We start from the raw sequence: 26,177 nt of genomic DNA on the forward strand, positions 1-26,177 counted from the left end.
CAGCGCGCGCACATCGGCCAGCCTGTGTAATGATCCTTCCAGTAAACATAATAAGCACACGGAGAGAAGCCACAGGAGATAGGCTCCTGTTGTTGTTTAGTCTCCGGCCCACAGTCAGGAAGGTAATAAGGGGAAGGATCAGAGAGGAAGGGTGTCCCCAAGGCGGCCCCTCCCGTTCTGCCTTCCCTCCCTCCCTCCCACCCACCCACCTTCCCTTCCCTTCCCTCTTTCCAAACTCCCCCGCAGCGGGCATGTTAAGAAGTGTCCCGAATAACAGGAAGTGGAGAGGCAGGAAGTTGGGAGTCTTGTCTGCCCACTGCCTCGTGGTCGTGGTAGGATACTACGGCCGGGCCTACACAGGAAGCTCTAACTGTCGTGGCTCTGCTCCGGAGCTTGGACGCTGTCCATCAACGTCAGAGAGATGAAAGGCGCAAACTAGGGCTGAGCAATTAACCCAAAATATTGTTAAACTGACATTTAGAACCAATAACCTGCTTAATCTTGCACATGTAGGTTATATTGAGAAAGATATATATATATATATATATATATATTCTTTTTTTTTAAATTCCCCCCAAAAAGATAATTTGAATAGAATTGACTAAATCAATTAGTCTGATTAACCACTTAACTGATTAAGGTCTTAAGGATTTATATTTCATTGTACAATGGTGTCATGCAAAAATAGCCAGTCTACAAGTTTGTAGATCTCAGATTTTCACTGTAAAAAATCTATTAAAAAAAAATCCTTCATTAGTTGTTAATAATTGTGATATTGATTTGAAGTCATATCACCCAGCCCTATGTCCATCAACATCAGATAGATGACAGGTGCAAACCGCAGGCACCCAGCAAACGACTAGGGTTTTCTTTTAAAGGTAGAATTGCTTTTTAATTAGGCTGTAGAAATATTTTGAAACTCCTGTGGGAATCTCATGACTTGACAGCTGATTTGTGAATTTTAAGCACTTTAACCATATATATATTTAATTGACCGGAGTCCCCCAGGGTTCTATACAGGTTCCCTCCATCCTTTTTTCCTTTTGACCAAATCTTCTCCACCGAAAATAGCTGATCTACAAGATCACAGCACGTAGCAACGCGGTGCGTTATGAGCTTGTAGATGTTCTATTTTCACAGAATGTTCATCCCAGAATAGTAATGGTAGTATTCATGTAGTTAAATGATTATATAGACATTTGGATTTAATGCAGGTCCATTAAAGGAGTAGTTCACCCCCAAAATGACTTTTTTCCCCCTATTGAGTAGTCACCACATGGAGACTTGAATTCATGGATATTTATTTTATGTATTTATTTATTTATTTGTCGCATTCATAAGCCATTCATTTGAGCAGACTTTGTGTCTCCATAGGGAACAAAGCAAGCTCTTTGTGTTTCCATAGAGAACTACTGCTGGTCATCAAATTATTGTCTTAGGAATGCGAGAAAAACTAAAGAATATCCATGAATTCAAGTCTCCATGGGGTGGACCACCTCCAACCACTGCATGTGATAATTATGCTTATACTCTACTATAGTGGTTTACATAGGCTTTACATTTTGTATAACACGGTTCTATTGTGAAAATAGCAGATCTACGTGATCTACAGATCTACTGATCTTCATCTCTCTGACGTTGATGGACAGCATCCAAACTCCAGAGAATAACCATGACAGTTAGAGCTTCCAGCATGTCGTTGCGAGCCGTTGTGAGCATGTAGATCGGCTATATTTGACAATTTCGCCAATGTTTAATTTGTCATTTTAGAGGTATTAAAAAGTCCTTAAGTTGTCACTTTAGAAATGTGCAGATACCCTCTGTACACTTAAACATTATGTTGGTTTGTTTACTGTTGAGTGAGAAAACAATGTTGCACATTAAGTTAATCATCTGGGGATCCCCCAAAATAATTTGGGGACCCCCTTGGGGGTCCCGACCCACAGGTTGAGAACCACTGCTCTACTATACAGATGGGTCAAATTATGTTTTCATTCATTAAGATAAGTTCCAGATTGCAACCAGCTTTTTACTAACCCTAGCAACATAAATCTATGTTTCTGGAATGAGATTCTGGGCGAAAGTTGTGCGGGGTTTGCGACTACGTGTGGAGCTTCCATGCTCCTCCTAGAAGAGAGGAGGGGGAGGAGGATGTGCCGGGTACAGTAATTACACTGGGAGTTGAGCATGTTTTATTGAGTGTGAAAGGGCCGACCCCATCACCAAGCCTCACAGCCTCCCAGAGCTCTGTCTCTCCGGGGAGGGGAGACAGACAGCCTGTACCCAGCCTGCTCTCCCTGGGCCAGTCTCACACCACAGCCGAGAGGGGGTCACCATGGCTCTGGCCAGAACAACTCACAATGCCATAGTTCCTTACGTGGGACGAGAGAGGGAAAAAAAAGTTTTAACATTTAATAAGCTTCACATGTATGTTTAATAGAGGGGTCCTGAGCCAGGCTTGGTTTCACTTGTTCATTCTGCGGGACATGTCATATTGATTTTCATGTCAGGCAGATGTGGTCGTTCCTGGAGAGACCTACAGTACTCTTTATGCATTGATCCCGGTGGTGCAAATGTTGGGTAAGCACCTTTCAGAAGTGCTGGACTGGTTTATATCAAATACAAATTGGACCAAGTATGAGAAGCCCCCTGTCCCCCCCCTTTTTTTTAAAGATAGACATAGGCCTACAGAAGTGAACTGCTGCTATACAATATCCTCTTTTGTACGAACAAAAAGTTGAGTGGGTGGAACAATAATTCCATCTAGGGATGGGGGGGATACAAGATTGTATATTTTATTGCGTTAAAAAAATATTCTTAACAATTATTTCATCACATGATACTCATGAATGTCCTCACATGAGCGGTGCAGCGTGAATATCCTCACAAGTGACTTGAAGAAGCTGTCTACCTCACTGACATACCAGTGTTCCTTCTGAGAGAGAGTGTTTAGTGCTGTTGGACACATTCTCACACCTCTGCTAGCAACTGGAAAAAGTGAACATACTGACTGACATTTTTACACTTAAATCTATCTTGACAAAGACCAAAGTTTGGCACGTCTCATACTCTAGGACAGTGGTTCTCAAACTTTTTGTGTCCAAGCGGCACACCAAAAGCCGAGTAAAAAACCTAATGCACAGATCTACAGTACTAGCTCATAACAAATTGCATCGATTCGTGGCACATTGTGAGCTTGTAGATCTGCAATATTTGCTATTTTGTACATTTGTAAATTTGTAAAAAAGAAAACTATAGGCCTAAATTTAAAAAAAACATATTCCAATAATAATAATTGAATCTAAAATTGAAATGTATAATGCTAGCGGCCTACATAAAATAACATAACAAAATAGAGACACCAGGTTCAAAGTGTTTAAAAGTATATTCCTAGGGCATAGAATGTGCCACACAAAGTACTGATACAGTCAATATATAATCTCAACTGTTTTAATAGTTGTATATATGTCATCAATGATAATGTGGACTTGTCTCATGGCACGCCAGTGTGCCGCACACCATTTGGGAAGCAATGCTCTAGAGAGGTCTCAAGGCTGGCACTGGCAGTATTGTTTTATGATGGAAAAGTGCTTTTTGTGTTTTGTTTGTTTGTTTGTTTTCCAAAGTATTACATTTTGACTGTGTGCCACAATGCCAGTTAGACTTTATATTCTTTAAAGAACAGACTGGTGCTGGCATGAGTCTGAATCAGCCACTGTTTGTTTTTCACTAAGAAGGATTTTCACCCATAAAAGGTAAACATTAACTGTTAGCCATAATACACAGTAAAACAGTGGGAATCGACCTGTCTCAGTTAAATGTACACTGAGGATTTTCTCTTTGCTTGGCTGGTCATGCTCTTAGGATCTATTTGCCTGAGTAATCCATCATGACATAAGTGATAGTCTGCTTTGCATGTCTGTCTGTCTCTTTCTCACTCTTTCTCTCTCTCTCTCTCACACACACACACACACACACACACACACACACACACACACACACACACACACACACACACACACACGTGTCGCACACCGAAGATAACAGATAGATAGATAGATAGATAGATAGATAGATAGATAGATACCTTTATTTTATCCCGCGGAGTTGCGACACGGTGTGAGCTTGTTGATCTGCTACTTTAGGCAGGCAACACCATCACATGGCAGATTATAAATGGGGCTGTACTCTCCTTTTTGCTGAACACTGATCTTGCATCAGACAGTTACTCCTGTAGGACTTCCAACTGAGACAACTAATAATATACAGACGTTGTCCTCATTCATAAACATATCTCTTCTGTCTTCTCTGTGTGGGCAGGGGTGTAAATATACAGTTGTATGACGTTAACACATGAGGTGCAGGACTGTTCAGTTAAAACTGTTCAATTTTTACTTCTCGAGGGGGGAAATGTGTACTGTACATTTGATCTTGTTTATGACATGATGCACTTACAAACAGCCATGAGACCCAGGCATGTACTGTACTGTATGGTATGCATTGCATGCTGACACTGACAGTCAGACTAATCTTTCAAATCCGCCATTTCCTTTAACTCAATAATGGGTTCGAGGATGTTGCTTTGGGCAAACTTTTCTTGAGCTTGGCCAGTAGGTCGTGTGTGTGAGTGTGTAGACGCGGGGCACACCCACACCTGGAGTCTGAGAGCCCTCTCGGCTTGTCATTTCATATTTGTGCAAGAGAAATGTCATGACACAGTGTATTACACCTCTAGACTTGAACCACACAGTGACAGCTCTTCCTCTGCATAGAAACAATGTAGGCGTGTGGTGGTTGTACAGTATGTGTTATTCTCGCATAGCCAGGCAATCGGAGATCTCTGCCTACCGATACGTCTGGTGGTGACATCTAAATTCAATGTAGTTGCTAAAACTGGATGGAAACATTTTGGATATTTGAAAAAGAATACCTGCATTGCAGAACCAATGCGAAGACCACCTTGACAGCTAGAACCAACTAGAGCCTGACTGATACGTATATCGATACGTGTGGCTGATATATCGGACATTATTTTACTTTATTGACGACAACAGTATCGGCAATTACATTATACGGCCGATGTGTACGGATTTTTAACCAATGTCAGCCTGGCATCCCCATTCTGGGCATGTCATTATAGGCAAAAAAAGTTTTTTAAGGCTTAAATGGAAACTAGAAACATGCAATTCTGGGATATTGCAAGTGTGGTTGCCCTGACGCGAGTCACGAGGAATCAGCTGGGAAATGTATTCTGTCTTAACATTTGCCCCTTACATGCCCAAAATATGGATATCTCTGTATCTGTCCCTATTTGAGCGGTGCTAACAATTCCATCCCTGTTGTCAGCAATATTAAGCCCATATCTTGGGATGCCCATATATGGACATACTGTATCAATCTCATGTGGTCTATCAGATGTCAGATATCTATGATATCAGTCATCTCCATATATAGGAAAATGTACATTTTTGAATTTTCAATGGAGAAAATTAATTCATGAATAAATTAATACAAATTTAACTATATAACGTATCTCTTGAGTCCCGATGAAGCCGGTAGATTTAACATATGGACCAAGTGCGTGCCACCAAAACTGTGGGAGGAGTAGCGCTGCAAAATAAAGTTTATCTGGAAAGATGGATGGATGGAAAGAAAGAGTAAAGTCAGACAAGTACCATAGTCTGCAACCACACTAATAGTTAAGTTCATGTGTGTATTTTAACTTTTTAGCTTGTTCCTTGGATAATTCAAATGATTATATATTTTCTTTTAAATAAAACGGTTGTTTTTCAATTTGATTTTTGATTATAATATAATGTAGTTCAAAACATACACAATAATGGGTCTAGGAATCTTCGGAATCAGCATCGGACCCAAAAACTTGGCATCGGTCAGCTTTAGAACTCTGATTCTTGATAACTCTTTCTGTTGTTTTCTTATGTTTTTCTGCTATTCTCCCTGCGTGTCTATTATGTTTATTATTCATATTCATATTATTGCTGCTACAATGTGTGAGGAGCCAGAACAAACTTTTTATCATATTAGGAAGGTGATTTGATTGGTTTTCAAAGCCTACTGCTGTGTAAACCAATCAAATTATCACCAGTATGCATACTGTAGGTTTATTTGCAGGTGTTCTCGCAGCTTTTCTATTGAATTCATATTCCACTAGACATAATGGTAGGAGGTGGAGATCTCTGATCGGTGATCGCTATGCCAGACTAAGTATGTGTGTGTTTGTTTTTATCTTTGTGTGTGCGTGTGCATGCATACAGTATATTTGTGTTTGTGTCTGTGTATTGTGTTCATGTGAAATCGCCATTTTGTGTCGTTTTACAATGCACTTATAAGATGAGTAAGAGACAGATATAGACGGACAAGACAGACACTCACTTTTGACACGCATACACACCCACACATGGATAAACACACATATACACATACTGTAGACACAGTGTGCGTATTACTTGGAAATGGTGAACGAGCGGGCCTAGCTGGCTACTCCCCTATAGGCCTGTTGTGATGTGGTTTTTTAGGGAAATTCTTTGCGGGGGTTCATGCGGTTACTTTCCTAGCCAAGACAGCCATTGAGTGGGTAGTTAGCTAGGTGATCTCAGTCAAGTTTGCCTACAGTGGAGCCCCGGTTCAGACGGCCAGACACCATAATGCCAGCCCATCTCTTACCCATAATGACGGTGTGTGCCACTGGAACTGGTCATTTTCAGTGTCGCTGCCAACTCGGCCCTCGGCTCCCCTCGGCTCATAACTGCTGACTGTATCCGAAGGGCCTGCAGTGGCTGCCGAGTCGTTAACCTCTCTGCGTTTATATACTCATAGGGGAAATGCAGTGGTTTAGACGTTTTCTATTTGCTGCGTGTCTGGGTGTCAGTGATGGATGCTGCTCCTGGGATGGGGCTATATCTCTTCCTGTGGAGGAGTAAGGGGACAGAGCAGAGCCAGCCACGTCTCCAGGGGACGCAGCTCGGCCAGGTTGTACGGCGTACTCACGTGGGAACGTACCCTTGCCTCTCCCCCGGCCCAGGGGGGATTTCAACCACTGTCAACCTCAGACTGGGGTGCTCTCTTAATCATCCTAAAGAGGGAAAAGCTGACATCGGGGTGGGTCAGTTACGAAAAAAAAAGGGGGGAAACAAATCAAGAATCCTACAGCTCTGTCTCCCGCTTTCACTCTGTGGACGTGGCGGGCCACAGGCTTCATTCCAAATCAGGTGAAACTGGCCTTACAAGGAGAACCAAAATGTACTGTACCTTAAGTGCTAGGACAATAGATAAAAACAAACAAAACTAAAACTTTTCCCCTCCCCTAACTGTTGTGTATACGTTGCCATTGCTGTCACTGTTGTGTGTATACGCTGTGTAAATACATTGTATATTCATTGATTCATTTTATTTTATCCTAACTGGGTACAGGGTCTGGTCTTATGTACCTGTGTACAAGATGTAACAATATAGACCACCTTGAACTGTAAGGCTTAAGAATGACACGTGAACAAAATGAACAGCATTGGCCTCTAAATAACCAACCATTCTGTCAGTACACCGTAAAACACCAGAGTGTAGATTTCACTCAGAGAGGGGCGAAAATGGACCCGCAAATGGTCCAAATGGAAACTTAACACGAGACCTTCTGCAACACAAGCTCCTGGATTGTGCAGAGTTCCTGCAGGTCCTGTGGGTGTGAAGCCCTCTCTTCCCATTGATTCCAGCTGCACTGGAAGTGCAGCTGGTAAGATAAGGAGACATCATGTGGCTCTCAGCCTCTCTCTGGATGTGCTTGAGAACGGAACACAGAGCCCTCCAACGCTTTGATGTGCCTGAGGAGACATCACTGAGTGTTATGTTAACTCTCTCTCTGTCTCTCTGTCTCTCTCTCTCTCTGTCTTTCCTCTCTCTCTCCCTCTCTCTCTCTCTCTCTCCTTTCAGATTGTGCTGTGGTTAAGTGAAGAGCGAAGAGTGTGTGCGCGTGCAAGAGAGAGAGAGACGGCGAGAGAAGAGAAGAGTGTTGTACAATGTGCTAGGAGAGTGAAGGAAGAGCAGCTCGGTTGTTTTTCTGATATTGTTGAGGTGTCAGAGAGACGAACGGGACGCAGCCATGGGGCGGAAGAAGATACAGATTACCAGGATCATGGATGAGAGGAACAGACAGGTCAGTGTGTGTCATAGAATGCACTCACTCACTCACTCACTCACACACGCACGCACGCACGCACGCACGGACACACACACACACACACACACACACACACACACACACACACACACACACACACACACACACACACACACACACACACACACACACACACACACACACACACACACACACACAGTCACATACAGATGCATGTTGCACACATCACACGTTTCAGCTAATACTCTTGTTGGTCAAAACAAGGCTTATGTTTAACCTTTTACATTTGTGGAGAACTTTTGACCATACTGTAACTTGTTTATTTTATTTTTTATGCGAGTAAAATTAATTTAATCCTTTCTTTTTTTATTATTAATATTATTCATCACTTCTATTGCACAAACATTACAATGTTTTACTATAGAAGCACAGACAGTAAGAACCGATTGGGCTCTTTAAAACAATATTGTAAACTTTTATGAGCAGGTAACCAAAACAAGATAAGTAAAAAATCTACTAGAAAAGTGTGTCCCTCGAAGCGCTGATCTCCACCAGGTTGGGTTGCCTATCCAGGGCTGTTAGTCGTAGGGTACAGCCGACAGGATACAACGAAGCGGGGATGGAGGTTGGGGGAGTGGCTAGAGTTTGTATGACAGACAGTAAAACTTTTTGTGTTTATGGCACTCCTGGAGGTGTGCTCTATTAGGCCTTTCAAAATGCGATTCATGATAATGTTTTTAAGAAATAGGCCATTTATGGCAGTATGGGGTATAGGAGGCTTTTCAGGTTGGACATGGCCAAACGCCACTTCCAAGTAATAATTAAAGGCAGGGCAACAGATACATTTAAATGATGGGTATAAAATATTATGAAAAACTATACTTATGTTAGATTATCATAAACAAGAAGAATTATTGAATACTAATAGCTGAAGTATAACATAGGGATTAATTGGTTAATGTATGTTTTGTAATAATAATCTAAATGACTAAAGGTTTCAAATGTAATTGTAGTGGAGTAAAAAGTACAATGTTTGCCTCTGAGTTGTAGTGGTGTAACAATATTGAAAAACAGACTCAAATAAAGTAAAAGCAAGTAAAAAAAAGTGCAGTACTTAAGTATATGTACTGGCAGAGAATAATTTTCACTGTAATGTTTTGGACACACTCTAATTTAATTAAAGTAAAATATATTGAGCCAGCTACAGCCAGCTTAGATTCAGTTGGGATGCCACAGAGATGCTACCGTATCTCTATTTGGTGTCTATCTGGAAAAGAGTCCACGCTGTACCTGTGGCGCAGGGTTCCATTTTTACATTTCCCCCTCCTGTCTCGGTACAGTACCAGAGCTCAGCAGCTGTCAACGAGTGCATGAATCCAAACAGACAAACCTCCCAAACACCCAGCTAGACAAACAGAGGACCGTGACATTTCTTTGTCAGTGTAGCCATATTTACAGACATGATTCTCCTGCCACCCTGCAATTTCAGCCAGCCGAACTTGATGAGGCAGCAGGAGCGTTGGTCTGCAGCGGCGGTGCGGTGCGGGGAGGGGAGCGCATAGCGTGGGAGTCGAAAGCGGAGGGGCGAAACAGGCCGCCTGTGTCCTCTCTCTGCGCTTGCACGGCTCGTCCCCCAGGCCTGGCGGCGTGGCCGGGTCCCTTCTCTGGCCCCCATGTGTTTGCAGCTGCTTGGTAGTAATTAGGAGCAGCCACCGCTCTGCATCACCCTCTCATTAGCAGGGTGGGTCGGCAGGACACACAGCGCCCTTCTCTGCCTCAGCCACACTGGTCCACGGGCCAGCCACAGAGAGAGAGAGAGAGGGAGAGGGAGAGAGAGGGGGAGAGGGAGGGAGGGAGAAGGCTGGAATTCATTCTGTCTGTTCCCGCTAAATATAAACTCTACCTAAAGCCTGCCAGACTGGACATCTATACTGTATCCGATTGTATCTTAACCACTTAAGCCTATTTTATTCGTAAGCGCAATACATACTCCCTCTGGTGTCCGAACTTTTCTTCAGAATAGGTGATGATTTAATTATAAATTGACGTCGTTCCGAACCTCAGATGGGCAGTCTCAGAGGGTTTTTGTCAGAACTTGTGCATCTCCAGATGTCCTGACTTTCTCTGAACTATAGTTCGGAAAGCCTGTCCAAACCCCGACTTCGGAATGTATGCACTTTAGTCGCACAGTGATGTCCCGTGGCGAAAATAACAATCTACAAGCTCGGAACGTGATATATAAGGTATATAGATATTTTGTGTTAAAGTACAGTATAAAAACTAGCAGGGGCTGTTGCAGGGGCTGTTGAGAGGAGAGATTGTTTTTGTTAAAGCAACAAAACAGGCATGCCAACCGTGAGCAAGTGCGCACAACACAAAGCCAATGGCCTCGTGGGTCGATCAAGTTTGATTTGGCATGCTGTGGTGGACGGAATTATTTATCACGTGAAGCAAAATGAGTGCTCCCTTCTCCCATCTGAGCCAAAAACCGTCTGTCAGCTGAAGTCTTCCCCAGCCATCTTTGGAAAAACATTATTGGGCCAGACCTATACCCATTAATTAAGGTGCGTTCAGAATCCTGTTCACACCCAATCAAAATATAATTTGCACTCCCTCCCTCACAGGTGGAACTACTTTTTTATGTTGTTATTTTGTTTTGCAGTGCAGACAGAAAGCTAATTGAGGTCGTACCCCCCCTCCTGAGGGTGATAACATGATATCTCCTGATTCTAGCTGTTAGCTACTCTGACCGTGTCTCCAACTGTGACTGTGAGGCTAGCAGTTCAGCCAAGTGAGAAACAAAAATCCACACGATGGGCCAATTATCAGTATAACACCTGGTACTGGGTGGGATCCAAGCAGGAGGGCAAGAGATGCCGTACTCGTGGTGTACTCCTGGCACAGCACTCGCATCTGCACTGTCTGCAATAACCTGTGAAAGGAGCGGAGGGGAAATGGAAAGGGGGAGGGGGAGATTACATCCAATCAGGTTGTCATTGATTGATAGGTGTGCACACTACCGCTCAAAATCTGTGCTGAGTATTCTGTGCCACACGAGCACTGGAATCTGTGTCTCACTATTGTCTTTTGGAACAGTGGAGCCGTGGGGAGAGACAGTGCTTATTATTAATGTGTCTCTGCAAGTCTGGTCTTTTCATCAGATTTGAAATGTCACACTGTATCATTTGTGTGAAAGTTTATCAGTGGAACCCAGGCACTATAGCTTGCGTTTAGCTGGGTTTAGCTGGCTCAGCAGAGGAAAAACATCTATGACAATGAGCCACCATGAATACACTGTAAGTGACGTTAACATAAAGCTTTGGTATGATGTGATGTATGTGCATGTATCTCTTCCCCATGGGCCATGAAGCACACACTATCACTTCCCTGGGGTGAGCTCCTACTAGCCAACGGGGAATGGCCATTAGCATATGGGCCCCATTGTTGGGAGACAATTTGAATCTTTATCTGCTTGGCTCCGCCGCTAGCTGTCCATATTCATAGCATTAAAATGAAAGAAGGCCCTAAGTGGGCTAATTAAATAGTGTGGCAATACAGGACATTGCATGGGGACAGAGAGGGGGCTCCTGCATTATCACTGCAAGTGCTTTGGAAGTGCTGTTAACCTTTCAGGAGTTATAGCCTATAGAGTGGCATCGGCTGAGGAGGTCTGTAATTGCACAATCTATCAAAACAAATGGATTATCCAGAGGAATCCATGAGCACAGAGTTAGGAGAGACAATGTCAACTTTGTTGATGTTTCTATTTGGTTGGCAATCAGAATGTGTCTTCAATGAACCGTTTTTAACAATTTTAGAGCCTATCTGTGGTCATAATGGGACCAGATAGATGTCAAGCAAATGTCAAAAAATCTATCAGGGCGGTGCTACTATCTTAAACAAAGATAGGTGCTGACCTCGACAGACAATCTATTTTTTTAAAGCTAAACGGTATACAAAAATATTTTGCTGAAAACATTTGATGTAAGAAATAGGCAATGCAACAACGTTGGATCGACGCGACATCCAGGTGGGTCATGGTACTTGGCAATGCTTGAAATCAGAGCTCAAAGCTGGATGATAGATGTTCAACTGCACGGCTTCTGGAGGTTGTGTTTTAACCCCGCCCCATCACCGTGAGACACGCACAGCTCCTGTTTCACTAGAAAACTCATCACAATACGGAAATGAAACACTCTGAAAATACCATTGTAGTTCATCTTTAAGTACATTTGCCATAGTCGTTATACTAACAACTAGTAAGACGCCTCAGGGTGACAAGCGCGCCATGTCTTGGCCATCTGGCCAGTGATGTACAGTATATCGGACCAGTTATCCATATGGAGACCCCTGGTACCCATATATGGAGATCCATGTACTGTATATGGAGATATGCTGTGAGAGCCCAAACATGCTTACTCAGTTATTCGTTATGTGAAAGTCCTATGATGTCTATGACATCTGACATCATACCCTTTTATGCCCATACATGGGGATCCCTGTCTGTAGAACCAGCCACACAGATATGGGCTGTCTTGGCCATCTGTGCGGCATCAGAGCGGCAAACCCATTCTGTTAGAGTGGTTCCCCTGGCATCAGTTGCAATAACACTTTTTCATTATTTTGAGTACCGAAATTCAATGTTAATTCAGCTATGTTTTGTTTTGTTAGTTTATTTGAATGGTAAATAACCCACATAACGAAAAAGTATTGCATGGATGCACCTGGGACGTATCCTCAGTGATGTAGCCCAAGGTCATAGGCGTTTCGGGTCTCACAATATCATACCCCTCGCTCAGGTGACCCAGCTGGGGTGATCAAGTCCCAACTTTACGTCCCAGTAGCTACCCATGATCATCAGTCCCATTAGGGAAAGACAGGGCCAGTGGGGCCACACTCCACTGCTCCGGGAACTACTCTGCTGAGACTGGGAGAGGCAATCTGGCAGGTGGGAGGACCAGGCTCTTTGGGTTGACTCCTGGCCGGGCTCCTCCTACGTCTCACCAGGTCCTCTCCTGCTCTCACCAGGTCCAAGACCTGTGCGAGACTCCCAGTTCCAAACATTTAATTCAGGAGCAGTGGGTTCCTGACTGGCCCTCCTAAAGGCCTCACCGTGGGTTTGTTGGGCCTCTTCCTCACGGAAGACACAGGCTGGGGCGTCAACCCATACTGCTCCCACTAATTATATATGTTGTTTAAAAACATTCAAGGATAAAACACAATAAAGTACAGGACTTATTTCCATTGTTCCATTGCATCGTTCCTGCATAATTTCTGAGTTAGTACCCGATTTTTTGTCATAACAGGTACCGCAATGGGTGCTCTAACAACGGGTACAGCGAGTACTCTGACAACAATTATTGCATACCTGGGTGGGACATACATTCCCTCCTTACAGTTTACAGTTTAGGCATTTAGCAGACGCTTTTAATCCAAAGCGACTTACGATAATCAGGTAATACACATCACTATAATAAGCACAAGATAATATGTCAGACAGTACATTAACAACAATATAACAATATAACACAAGCATAGGAATATCAATCTAGAAAAACAATAACATAGGTAGACCACGCAACTAATTAGTAAAAAACTTCTAAAACCTAAAATAAATGCTATCTATCATGTATGGTCATTGATGGTCATTGAGGGAAGGGGGAGTGTTACAGTAGTGCTATGGGTTTAGGAGGAGTCTGCTGAAGAGGTGAGTCTTCAGTCCACGGCGGAAGCTAGGGAGTGAGTCTGTAGTTCTAAGTGCGACAGGGAGTTTATTCCACAGTTTGGGGGCCAGGAGGGCAAACTGTCTAGGACGAGTGGATTTTTGTCCTGGGGTTATTAGCGAGGGTTCTGTCGGCATCCCTGTGTTGGCTGATCTAAGAATCTTGAATCTTTCCTGAATTGCGTGTTCCCCCGAGTAGGCCGGTCTAGTTACTTATAATCACCTACGACCATTATTATACCACTACGAAATTATGGATTTAATTTGGACTTAACCTGATTTTTAAAGTGGAATACAATTACGGTATATGAGGCTAACATTCAGCCACTAGATGTTGTACAACACTCCACATCACAGCACAGTTGCATAAGGTCCCTCATTTCTCTAGTCACAGCCTATAAGGCAGCACTGGAGTTTGCATCATTAAAGGGATAGTTCACAAAAAAAACGTATTTTCTATCGATTACTCACCCCATGGATACTTGAATTTATGGATATTTTTTAGTTTTTGTTGCTAAGCCAATCATGTTATGACCAGCAGTGGTTCCCTATGGAGACACAAAGAGCCTGCTTCCGACAAAAACTAAAAAACCGACAAAATCTAAAATCCGACAAATCCGACAAAAACTAGAAGCAGTGCTCTTCCGAGGCACTGGTCTCCGCCAGGTCAGCTGCTACCGCGGCACCTGTTTAGCTTTTCGTCTATTTTCAGCATGCAACCAAGTGAAAAATCAGTCATTTAAGACGCCATCAAGGCCCGCCAAATTACATTTTAGTCGACTAAAATTGTTTGATATTTTGTCAACTAAAACTAGACTAACACTAAAATATTTCAGATGACTAAAATATAACTAAACTAAATGACCAAACCTCTGCATAGGAAAGTGATATTGATGAGTGGCGCTCCGCTCCAAAAGTTGTACTTTTTCTCTACACAATGTGCCCATGGCACTCCGGCAAAGAAACGCTTGACACAGTGCTGGGAAGAGGAGCGCTTCTAGTCCATCTCTACCATAGAAATGCATGGCAGAAAAGCACTGGCAGCTTAAAGAATGGGACACGGCCTGCATGGACCAAATACCATGACAGTATTTGTGCATTTCAGCACTGGGAACGTGCATTCCCAAAGAAAACAACTATGATTGGCTGAGGCATATGGAGGTAGTGCTTGTTTTGGTTCACTTTTTCCGTCCACCATTGGAACTCGGAACGGGCACTTCATGCTCACCTAGCCGCTGTCTGGCGTGCCTCACAAGCCTCGAGGTCTTGCTGTCGGCATGTCTGCCTTGTTCTCAAGTGATTTAAACAGTGACGCATGTTTTAAATGTTGCACATATTGTACGCAGGATGTTTAGTTGAAACAAAATGGGCGCTCCTCAAAAAATGCTTTCTTTGGGTATCGTGTTCACGCCCCCCTGTCTATAGGGTAGAAATATTCACTTATGAGTACGACTGGCATGAAGATTGGCGTGTGAAGAAAAAATAAACAATTAGTAGCCTGACAAGAATTACTGTTGCCATGATCACTGGAAATCATTCATGATCGTTGGAAAGTCCGGGCGTGACAACCCTTATTCAGTTACCACCAGCTCTCTGAAGACACTAATAGCTTTAACTCTAACTGGGGGGTGGCTATTAGTGCTGGTGTTCGTGAATTCAATTTTTCTTTTTGCAATGAGGCTCACTTGCAAAGAAAGTTGCTCTATCTATGTATGTGATTACCTCATTTAAACCATGCCATGACAGCCGCACAATGCTTTTGGGAATTCTGCCAGTGAAGTTGATTGAACATTTTATTTCATAAACTTAATGCACAGTAAAATTGATCTTGAGTTTTCCATTTGTGGATCAATTAAATAAATTAAATGGACTCTTACAGGTCTATTTGGCAACATTCGTACACTTGAGCTGAGTAAAACGAACACTCAGGATTTTACTGGGTAGGGACTAAGATGCACATGTGCCATTTTTAACTGTGAGGATATATATTTTTTAAATAAGCCTCATGGTGGCGCTATAACAGCCAGCTACACATGTTGTTATGTAGCTCTTAAATCGTAGGTCGTATATTCAATATTTTTCAAATTTGCGGGCCCTGGCTAGTTTACTCTGAGCTTAATGTTATTACTCTAGCTTATGAAATAACACACACACACACACACACACACACACACACACACACACACACACACACACACACACACACACACACACACCTGCACATGCATTCATACTGTACTTGTATGTGCACACACAAGCCACCACTCAGGCAAACACGCACACATTTTCTTTTCCTCCATCTCTTTCACATTCTATACTTTACTATACGCGCATGCACGCACACACACACACGCACCTGTCTCATTAGGCAGAATCTGGCAGATCGTTTAAAAAAGGGGACAGAGATCCCCAGACAACCCCTCGAAGAAGAAGAAGAAATGTTCTTGATTATGTCGGTGGATGACGGTCCAATGAGACTGGGCCTTCCTTTCGACAAGAGAGGCGAGCTGCATGTGTCTTGATTGTGTTGTGACAGGTAAAGACTCATGAATAGTATGAAACAACAACGCGGTCTCCACATATACGCGTGAGGAGGACCACCACTCACCCAGTGGGAGATGCGAGGATGTGCATATAGGATCCAGCTTGTTATGTAGGCTAGGCGAGGAGGCAGGCTGGCGGAGCCCAGTGAGCGGTGTCTAGTGACGTCCTTTGGATGCCATTAAGCAGGCTCACTGGGGGTAATTGCCCAAGTCATTAAAAGTTTGATGATTTTCGCTGGCGGGTGGAGGGTTGCCTGCCCTTGCTGTGGCTCATTTTGGATTTTTTGCTCAGGCACGTCACATGCCCGTGGGCACAGAGCTGTTCCCTCTCTCCCTCTCTCTCTCCGGGGAGCAGCGCAGCACATCCCAACTATTTTTCAGCCCTCGCCCATTACTGAAGTTCTGAAAGGTCATCATTATTATTATTATGTTTTGGCAGGTGAAAAGCTTGTTGATAAAGAGCGGAGCAGAGTAACAGGGGGAAACAGTTGAATGTGGCAGCCGGCGTACGGTAGACGTTGTGTGTTCTGGCTAATGATGGTACTTCATTTCCCTGAAATTTCATTTGAAGCTGCAAAAAAACAAAAGCAGGCTAAATAATGAGTGTAAGCGCGTAGCTGCGTGTCAGTTGTTAGTGAGAGGTCGTATTTTGTGGGCTGCTAAAAAGCACGATCAATTTCATGATTTGATGATTCAATGTTATTTGCTGATTGAAGAGACCTATCAGCAGAACTGACTCTCTGGATGACACATTACTGTCATTAAATCAAACAGCAGAACAGACGACAACAATTTTGTTGTTTTGTTTTGTTTCATCGATTAGAGCCCCATCACGTACACAAATATATTTGTATTTCTTTTTTCTTTTTTTTTCGTCCTGGTGCATGTCATCCGTTCTACAAGACGAGATCAACAACAGCCACAGTGGGTCCCAAGGTCAACCCTGCCCAGTGCATGTAGGGGTTCACATGGGGCTGTATTGTCTCCATGGGGGGAGGTCGGACAGGACAGGAGAAGCCCATGCCTCTCTCCCGGGCCCAGCACTCGAGCACTACAAAACCAGGGCATCGGCCGCAGGGCCCGGGTAATTCTGCCAGCTGGTGCCAGGGCCACTCTGTCTGTCATGTCTGCCATAGATGATAGTTTGAGATGACATGAGGCTGCTCACAAGACTCTTGGCTCCTCACCCCTGGAAAGGTGTTAGTAACTCAGGCTTCTGGTGCCATGGGCCCCAGACCCTCGCCTGGGGACGGACAGTGATAAAGCCTTTTATTGACAGTGATGTATCCCACATGTATTTGTGTATGGCTGTTTAGTTTAGATGGCAGCTGTATGATTTAGCATAATGTTACACAAACCTTCCATTAAAAATTACAATTTCAACACAGAAAAGAAAAGTAAGGAGTAGTGGTTTATAATAGCATATGTGATTATATATTTTTAAAACCTCCCATGCCTTTATTTCAACACAGAATACAAGAAAAGCTAGTTGTAGTAGTTGGAGTATATTATAGCATATGTTATTATATATTGTAAAACTTCCCTTGACAAAAGTTATTTTAGCAAAGAAAACTGGAAAAAAGGATGTTGCATATCTGCGAAATAACAAGTGGTAGAGTATAGTATACACAGAGAAAGTGCCTGAAAATTACAATATAATAATCTCAAAAAGAACAAATAAATATGAAACAGGCACTGAAATGAATAGCTGATCTCTGAAGAGAAGGTGATGATAGTTAGGCACTCAGGAAGCGAGGTTGGTTACATGTCAAAAGTACAGAACAAATTTACATCTCCACCAGAGTGCCTCTGAAAAGGTCAGCGTTTTCAGCCTGGCACGGACAAAAAGAAACACCAGTATAATCACTGGTCTGGCTGTGATTGTGTGACCTTCTCAAAGTCTTGAGAAGTTGGGACTGTTCCAATTTATCGAAAGTTTTTTTAGATTTGGCGTTTGTTTTGTCTTGGCCTAATGACAGTCGCAGTGTCTCACGGTGGAAGTGCACCGTCGTAATGTGCACTTGTCTGCAGTGTAATGCCAAGCTTTATGACTGATACTTAAGCTGTTGTGTGAATTACATGAATTAGTAAGGGCACTAGATGTACATAATGATAACATTCTCATGTAAGTACAGCTCCCCTTCGACTCTGCGGGCCTCTTTTCGACGTGGTGAGCCGTAGGCGCGCTCGGCTAGTGCACCTCCCACATGACCTCAAGGATGTCTGTGGTTTCCAGCGTCTCACCAGTCACCCCCAGAGAACATGGGGGGTGGGGGGTTGGGTGGGCGGTAGGTGGGGGAGACAACCAAAATGTCTACATGTCTGTAAGATGTGAGCTGCGGTGGCATGCTGCTGAGCCCTACCTAACCAATGGAGAAAGAACGCCGCTCTACTGTGCTGCGTATCGTGTGTCAAAGGAGAAAGCCAAGACGGCCGGTGTTTGGGCAGAACAACCCATATCCGTCCCAGTCAGAGATGATCGCACGAGCAGGCGCACCTCACAACCTTCAAAGGCAGCGCTGAGTCTGGGGTTGCTGTGTCTGGGTTTTGGGGTGGGGGTGGCGATGCTATAGGCCAGAGCTGAGGATGAAATGAAGCGGTGCCTGGGTCAGCAGCCTCGCACTCAGCACTCTACCATGCACCCAGGTGGAACAAAGTCCTCACTCAGCGCCCCACCCTGCGGGCTTCCTGCCGAAAAGGTGACATCTCTGTGGCTTAGCAGTCATGCTCATCTGCTAAAGAGCATACAATTTGTTAATCGTTTCCCCGGCGTGACATCCCAGGGCCTACTTTTTTCCAGATGGCTAAGCAAACAAACAAACATGCGGGCAGAGCGAACAAGTGAAACAGGCAGCTGGTAAAACCTGTAGGTGAACTGGGAGGTACCTGGTTCCAACAAGAACCGAGTAGAGACGAGTCCTCTGCGCTCCAAAGATTTTGGCACCAGCAAACGCCGTTTCAGTATCTTCTTCCGTGCGGTGATCCACCCTCACGGCATGTTCAGGATGACATGCACAAAACCACACAAGTGCCCTTTTCCCCGATCCAGCCACGCTCACGCAGAGGGCTTTATGTGTCAGGGATTTGCAAGGGAACATGTTATTAAGTGTGCCTATGCATAGCATGGGGACACTTATTGTTCTTGCTCATATTTATTTATTTAAGTCTGTCCATGCAATTCCCCAAAAGTTTGGCACGCTACTCCTCCCACAGTTTTTGCACCACACACTCCCGCCATATGTCAAATTGATCGGCTTGCTCGGGAATGGTGTGCTATCAAGTTGCTAAGAGAAAGGTTCTATAGTTTAATTGATATTAATTTATTAGTGAATTAATTTCCCCCATTGACTTATAATGGGAATCGCATTCAATTATTTTTTTCTCGCAAACCATAGGGGCTACAGTTTCAAGACTTGGAGAGGAGGTTCATAATGATTGTAAGAATTAATCAAAAAATAATTACATCACTCGGCCTCATGGTGGCGCTATAACGGCCAACTTTACGTTTTGCCTTGTAACTCATGAACCGTAGGTCGGAAAATTTAAATTATTTTTTCCCCGGATTCCTTGGGTCAAGACGCATCTCCGCATATAGGCCACGCCCATTTGCGTATGGGTAGATTTTCCGCCATCTTGAATTTTCTCCAAAACACACTTTTTGCTCCTTTTCCTACATATTTTCTTCAAATGTCTTAAAAACCGGTACACATGATCTATGAAGCCACGCGATAAACATAGTCAAAGGATATTTCGATAGTCCATACCGTTCGTTCGTAACACGCTTCCAAAGTTAGCGGGAGGGGCCCGTTTCACAAACGATAGCCATAAATCACAAACAATAAGTCGAGTCACCACCGAATTTCAACCACAGGTCGGGGGCGGCATACTCAACTAATCCCCAAAAGCATTTCCACTTCGACCCATAGGGGGCGTCACAAACGCGCGAAAGGTAACCGTTTCGTGCCAGAACGCGTTTTTCAGGGGGACCGACCCTCTCAAAACGAAACACGGACGACTCGGCGGACGGTCTCACGGTCCGAACCGCCGTACAAGGTCGCGCATTTAGCGAGCTGCAGGCACACTTGTCAAAATTGACTCTGTCAATTCTAGTTAGACTTAGCGCTCCTGCTTTTAATCTGTGTCATTTCACAAAATGTCATTTCAGTCTTTTGACTCGTCATGTGAGCTCACCTGACATGGGGTGCAGTCGACGGAAAATGACACAAGAACAGGCTCCTGTGCATCTTGTGCAGGAATAATGGGTCTGTATAATTACCTGTAGTGTGGAAGATTCGGAAATTCACTTCGCACAGTTGGAGTGACCCCTCTGCCTGAGCGGTTACACAGACACTATACAACTCTTAGGATTATACTGCATTATGCCAGTTTAAATGAGGGTAGCCGCAAGCTGTGACCAATTAAAGTTGAACAAAGCCAGCTCATCTGCTCAACTCCTCCCTTAGTAGGTCAGGGAAATTGGCGGAGGAGAAGGCAGACGTGCACATACCGTGTACACACACAAACACACACACACACACTCGACCATGTCCCCTAGTACGCACCGCTTTCACTAGAGAATTCAATACTCCCATTGTATACCGTACGTACACTCTACCTACAGAGTTATCTTAGTTGGGGGAAGGGGAAAAAATCACAAAAATATTGAGGCACAGGTTTCAAATATACACACATTCCACATTCCCCAAATACACGTTTGCCTGGAAATGTATATATACCAATATACCAATTACCAGACCAAGGAAAGAATGTCTGCATTCCTGTTTCCCTTAAATGTGAATGATGTTTTTAGCTTGCAAAAGGGAGTAAGCAGTAGTGTAACATAATGACCTGTGTATGGGGCTGAGGCGGCCACAGAGTACAGAGTTGCAGAGACGCAGGACATAAAGTCACTGTGCGGAGAGCGTTGGGTTACCAGCCGAGTGATGTATGACCTGAGCTCCCATCTGAGGGCTCGTGTTACAACGCTCGTGCCGTGTGCTACAGCGACGGCTTTCTGTACATGGAGTCAGGGGCTAAAGTGATGTACTGTATATGGACCCCTGTAGTTGCCAAAGCTCTGACTCAGCTGGTTGACCTGCACTCCTAACCCTGACCTCTGGCCTGATAACAAGGCAGACATTAGAGACGCACTGTGCTCTTGCGTCAACGGTCCTAAAGGCAGACACCCATGTAAATGTCGTCTGTCACCAATTGTCACCTGTACGGCAAAGCTGTTCACTGCCAATGATGAACAGTTAGTTATAATCAGTGTTTACTCTGGTTGAAATTGATTTTATTTTATTTCACATCACCCTCTCACCCTTTATTTGTCCTGGAAGAGGGGAGTCATAGAAGAGAAATTGATAACAGTTATCAGCCCTAGGGCTGGTATGGCAGTAGCTGACCAATCAGTGCAAGCTACTGTGCAGTAAAGTGCCTCCGTGTGCTGAACTGCCACCTTGAGTGACCCCGATGCAGAAGGACCACAGCACGTCAAACAGTTGCCACAGTTGTTGCATTAATCAAATGCAAATTTCTTATAGTCTTTACTCTTTAAATATGATAAAATGAGGTGCTATGGGTATGTGATTAACAAATGATCACATTTAGCACAGCCCTCGGGCAATGATGAATGCCCGGTTGATAATCTATACATACAGTATAGTACAGTATATACAACGACTAAACCAGGGGTCTTCAACAGGGGGTCCGGGACCCCTAGGCGGTCCTTAGAGTTACTACAGGGGGGCCTCCAAATCCTTGTGTGATAGGAAAAAATAGCCGATCTACAAGCGCGAAGCGTTGAGAGCTTGTAGATCGTCTATTTTCGGCAAATAGGTTTGGTGTAGAGGTAAAAAAGAGCAGGCCAAGTACATAGTGAAAGGTCAAGTTTACAAAATATCAACGATTTAAGTGGTTAAATGTGTGAAAATACACATTAACATGAATCCAACATACACTGTCAAACAAATCTATGAATCTATAAATGAAAATCTGCATCACACATTTATACAATATGTAGAGGGGGTCCCTGCTTCATCTCTCTCTCAGCTAAGGGGTCCTTGGCCTGAAAACGTTGAAGACCCCTGGACTAAACAATGTAACCTTTGTGTGGGAGCAGTTCTTTATGCTTTGTGGATTAGAGGCTTTTCACATCTTGTTTTCCTTGTTAATAGGTGGCTCTGTTAAATCTTGTGTGCTCACCAGGTTACCTTCACGAAGAGGAAGTTTGGCCTGATGAAGAAGGCTTATGAGCTCAGCGTACTGTGTGACTGTGAGATAGCCCTCATCATTTTCAACAGCTCTAACAAACTGTTCCAGTACGCCAGCACAGACATGGACAAAGTGTTACTGAAATACACAGAGTACAACGAGCCCCACGAGAGCAGAACCAACTCTGACATTGTGGAGGTGAGTCAGCTTCACTTTCTTACTTTTACTGGGGTGAGGAAACTTGGTGAAATCTAGCTTAACACTCAGCTCTGCGTTTATTCTGACACGCCATCCATTTTCCCCTCACTGTATATTTTCTATTCTCAATTGGCACATTACTAGGGAAGCACGACTCTTGTGTTCTTATTTAGGCCAAATTAATCACTGGAATATGTTTTGGAGTACAGTATGACATTGGCGTCAGAGCAGCAGACCAGAAAAAAACATGTGCAGGGGAGGCCAACCGATAGCCACACACAGACCTTTGTTGTGCACACACAGCAAGGGCAACGTTTTAGACAGTCTGAAAGTGGAGAGTAACAGTTTCCTCCTACTCACCCTTCAGATAGGGGACAGGAGGTCTGCGTTCCCAGATAAGTTCAGCTCCTCTTGAGTCCAGCAACTGCCATAGAAAACCTATCTCTGTGCAGGCCTATACACACAGTAGCTGCCTCACCACTACAGCGACCCTGTTTCCCACTGATATTGTACCTGCATGGCTCAGTCCCTCGGGAGCCCTGCAGCACCATTGCTCAAGACAGACAATTAGCTGGCCTATTACTGTAATGGTTTGTAGTGAACATACTTGGAAATATTCCTGTGAAGTGTTTGTTGAAATCCCCTGAGAGCTCTACAAGGCACTTGGTCTTCCTGGCAGCCACTGTCTCGCTGCATGCCCCAGCGCAAGCGGAGAATAAGATGACTGTTTTGCCAGACAGGGAAACTGTCAGCAAAGAGCGTCAATGAAAAAGTAAATGGGGGATGATTGAGGATACATCCCAATCCAGAATGCCTTGGATTTGACGCACTTGTGGTTTCTCAGCCTATTCAGGACCTGCTCCCAAAAGCAAGAGTCTTCGCTCGGGCTGAATGAAAAGCAAACACATTTATGCCTAGTCAAGAAAATAATGATACCAACAATAAAAGTGTCCTATTTGCTTTTTGAAGCCAGTGTTTAAAGTACACACAGACTGGCTCTAGTGTTTCATGTTTTGACTGAGGTGTTTTCATTAGACAATGCAGACTTTTCCCAGATTTCTGCACCACCGCGTCATAATACTTCAGTGTTTTTACTGGCACATGTTTACAGAAACATACCTTGTTATTATTGCTGCCCCCACAGAGAGACATTAACTTTTCTTTTTAATGAAATGAAATTGAAACATTCCAAGAATCTCGGGTTTGGAGAAGTCTTTCACTCTGAGGAACGACTAAAATTACAAGCAGTATAAAGGAGTCAGCTGTGGCCCACTATCATTTATTCATGCTACTGCTGCTTGTGAATTACCTGCTTGGCAGAGCTGCAAAAGAGAGCTCTGGCATCCAGTAGTCCCATATAGTCAATCCTCCATCAGGGGCCCCTTGAGCAAAGCTGGGGCTCACTGGCATTAAAAATACATACAGTAGATGCACTCTACGCCTTATGTAACAATGACCCCCCCATTTGTTTTTGTTGTGATTCGGGAAGCCTTCCTATCATAACCAAGGCTTAGTGGTGAATACAACAGGATGATTTACTATCCATTGAGTTGGGCTGATTCCCATAGTCTTCAGACAGCTTGTAGTACCTCACTTGAGTTCCGTTGATGCACTTTAATGTTTGCAACATTCTATAACTGGCACGTGCAAAGTAAATAATGTCTGCCATAAAGAGCACGAGTGGTCTGCTGCCAACAAAAAGTGGAGGACTAACTGTTAGTGATCTGTTCATTTCCCACTTAGCCCCCCTGGCTACTCTCAAGGAGGCTGTCCTGCTGTACGAAAGGCGAGAACAATGTAGTGTTGTCCCTGCTCACTCGGCCAGCATCTGTGCAGATACGCGCAAATCCCCCATCGGGCCTGCTGGCTATGTGGTCAGGGTTCAGAAGTGGAGAACCAGAGCAGAAGTAAGCAGCCCTGGCCCAGGCTCTGATACATAACGTGACTCATAACCATGCTATTCACTCTGGCAGTGAGACGCAGAAGAGCCAGCGTTGCAGGCAGTGAAAAGAGCACAGTAGATGTGGTTTATTTCATTAAGACTCATAACTATATGTTGTCTTTTAAGTTGACCCACTAAAGGCACGGCCCTCGATTTCTGCTCCTGATCTATTTTTGCTGATCTATTATTATTTTTATTTTAGTTTTCTAGTGGACATTAATTCTCTTTTAGTTCTTTTAATGTCTCGCTGTCGTCTTTGTCAATGGGCCTTTATCAAATTTGTGTGGAAGTGCCATTATCGGTTAGATGATTGAATGAAATGCTGTCCTCCTCCGCTGGATAGAGGCCCTTGTACTGTAAATAAATGTGGAGGCCTGACACAGGGAAGGATGGGTAGATCCCCAAACCCCGCCCCTCTCCTCTTCTGTCTGCTAAAATGGGCCTCACATGAGGACACTTACGCTGGACACTTATCTAAATTCTTAAATTGCATTAAACCAATGATTGCCACACAAACAATCATGTGCTCGTTTGCCTGGCATGAGGAGAGACCAAGCAAATCCTTCCCCAATTTTCATCAGGCAGCATACGTTCATCATTCCATGTGAGAAGCCAAATCAAAGGTCACATTCCTGCTTAGTAGTACCATCTGTAGATAAAGGCTGGGCCATGCAGTGTTGGAGAACACTGCCCATGTTTTCCACAGATGGATGCATGCCTGGGCCACAGTTTGATAACCCAGTGGAAGGCTATGGACTCTGTCTCAAACTTGGCTCGCAGTCCAAAGCAGAACTGTAAAGTGTGTAACTGTAAAGTGTGTGTGTGTGTGTGTGTGTGTGTGTGTGTGTGTGTGTGTGTGTGTGTGTGTGTGTGTGTGTGTGTGTGTGTGTGTGTGTGTGTGTGTGTGTGTGTGTGTGTGTGTGTGTGTGTGTGTGTGTTGTGTGTGTGTGTGTGTGTGTGTGTGCACGCACGCGTGTCCATGTGTGCATGTTTGTGGTGGAATTAACCTCAGCAGTACCTCTGGTGACAGGTGAACTGTTGCATGAAATCTGTCTCAATTGTATTCATCTCACTGTGTAATGTGAGTCTGTTTTTATCACTAAAATACATTTGCAGCCGTCCTCAATCACAGCACAGTTTCTCAAGATCTTACAGTATATAAAAGAAAAAGCTTGTAGTGAGCTTGTAGATCTGATATTGTCTTTTTTAATCAGGATGGGGGGGGCAATTATTTTATTTTAATAATTACTAATTTCAACAGAACAGAACATGATAAATGTCAATGCGTAAATGCTCAAAACAACTATTATTAATATTATTTATAATACAATTTGGTAGAGAATGTTGAACATTGCTGTCATTTTAGTGTTTTAAAGCTACAGTATTTGTCGGTATCTTTTTGAAACT

At 43.8% G+C, this 26,177-nt stretch overlaps 1 protein-coding gene across 2 annotated transcripts in view; it reads left to right on the plus strand.

The window, feature by feature from the left end:
* mef2aa (myocyte enhancer factor 2aa) overlaps window positions 1-26,177 on the plus strand; it is a 91,655-nt gene that overhangs the window by 16,344 nt on the left and 49,134 nt on the right. For both annotated transcript variants that reach the window (XM_080736363.1, XM_080736362.1), the window contains exons 3-4: window positions 7,945-8,167; window positions 22,625-22,828. In XM_080736363.1, the coding sequence (XP_080592489.1) occupies window positions 8,114-8,167; window positions 22,625-22,828 (258 nt within the window). In that variant the 5' untranslated portion in view covers window positions 7,945-8,113. The remainder of the gene's footprint in view (window positions 1-7,944; window positions 8,168-22,624; window positions 22,829-26,177) is intronic.

Source organism: Nannobrachium achirus, assembly GCF_963921795.1.
Source record: "Nannobrachium achirus genome assembly, chromosome: 11".
Classification (NCBI taxonomy): domain Eukaryota; kingdom Metazoa; phylum Chordata; class Actinopteri; order Myctophiformes; family Myctophidae; genus Nannobrachium; species Nannobrachium achirus.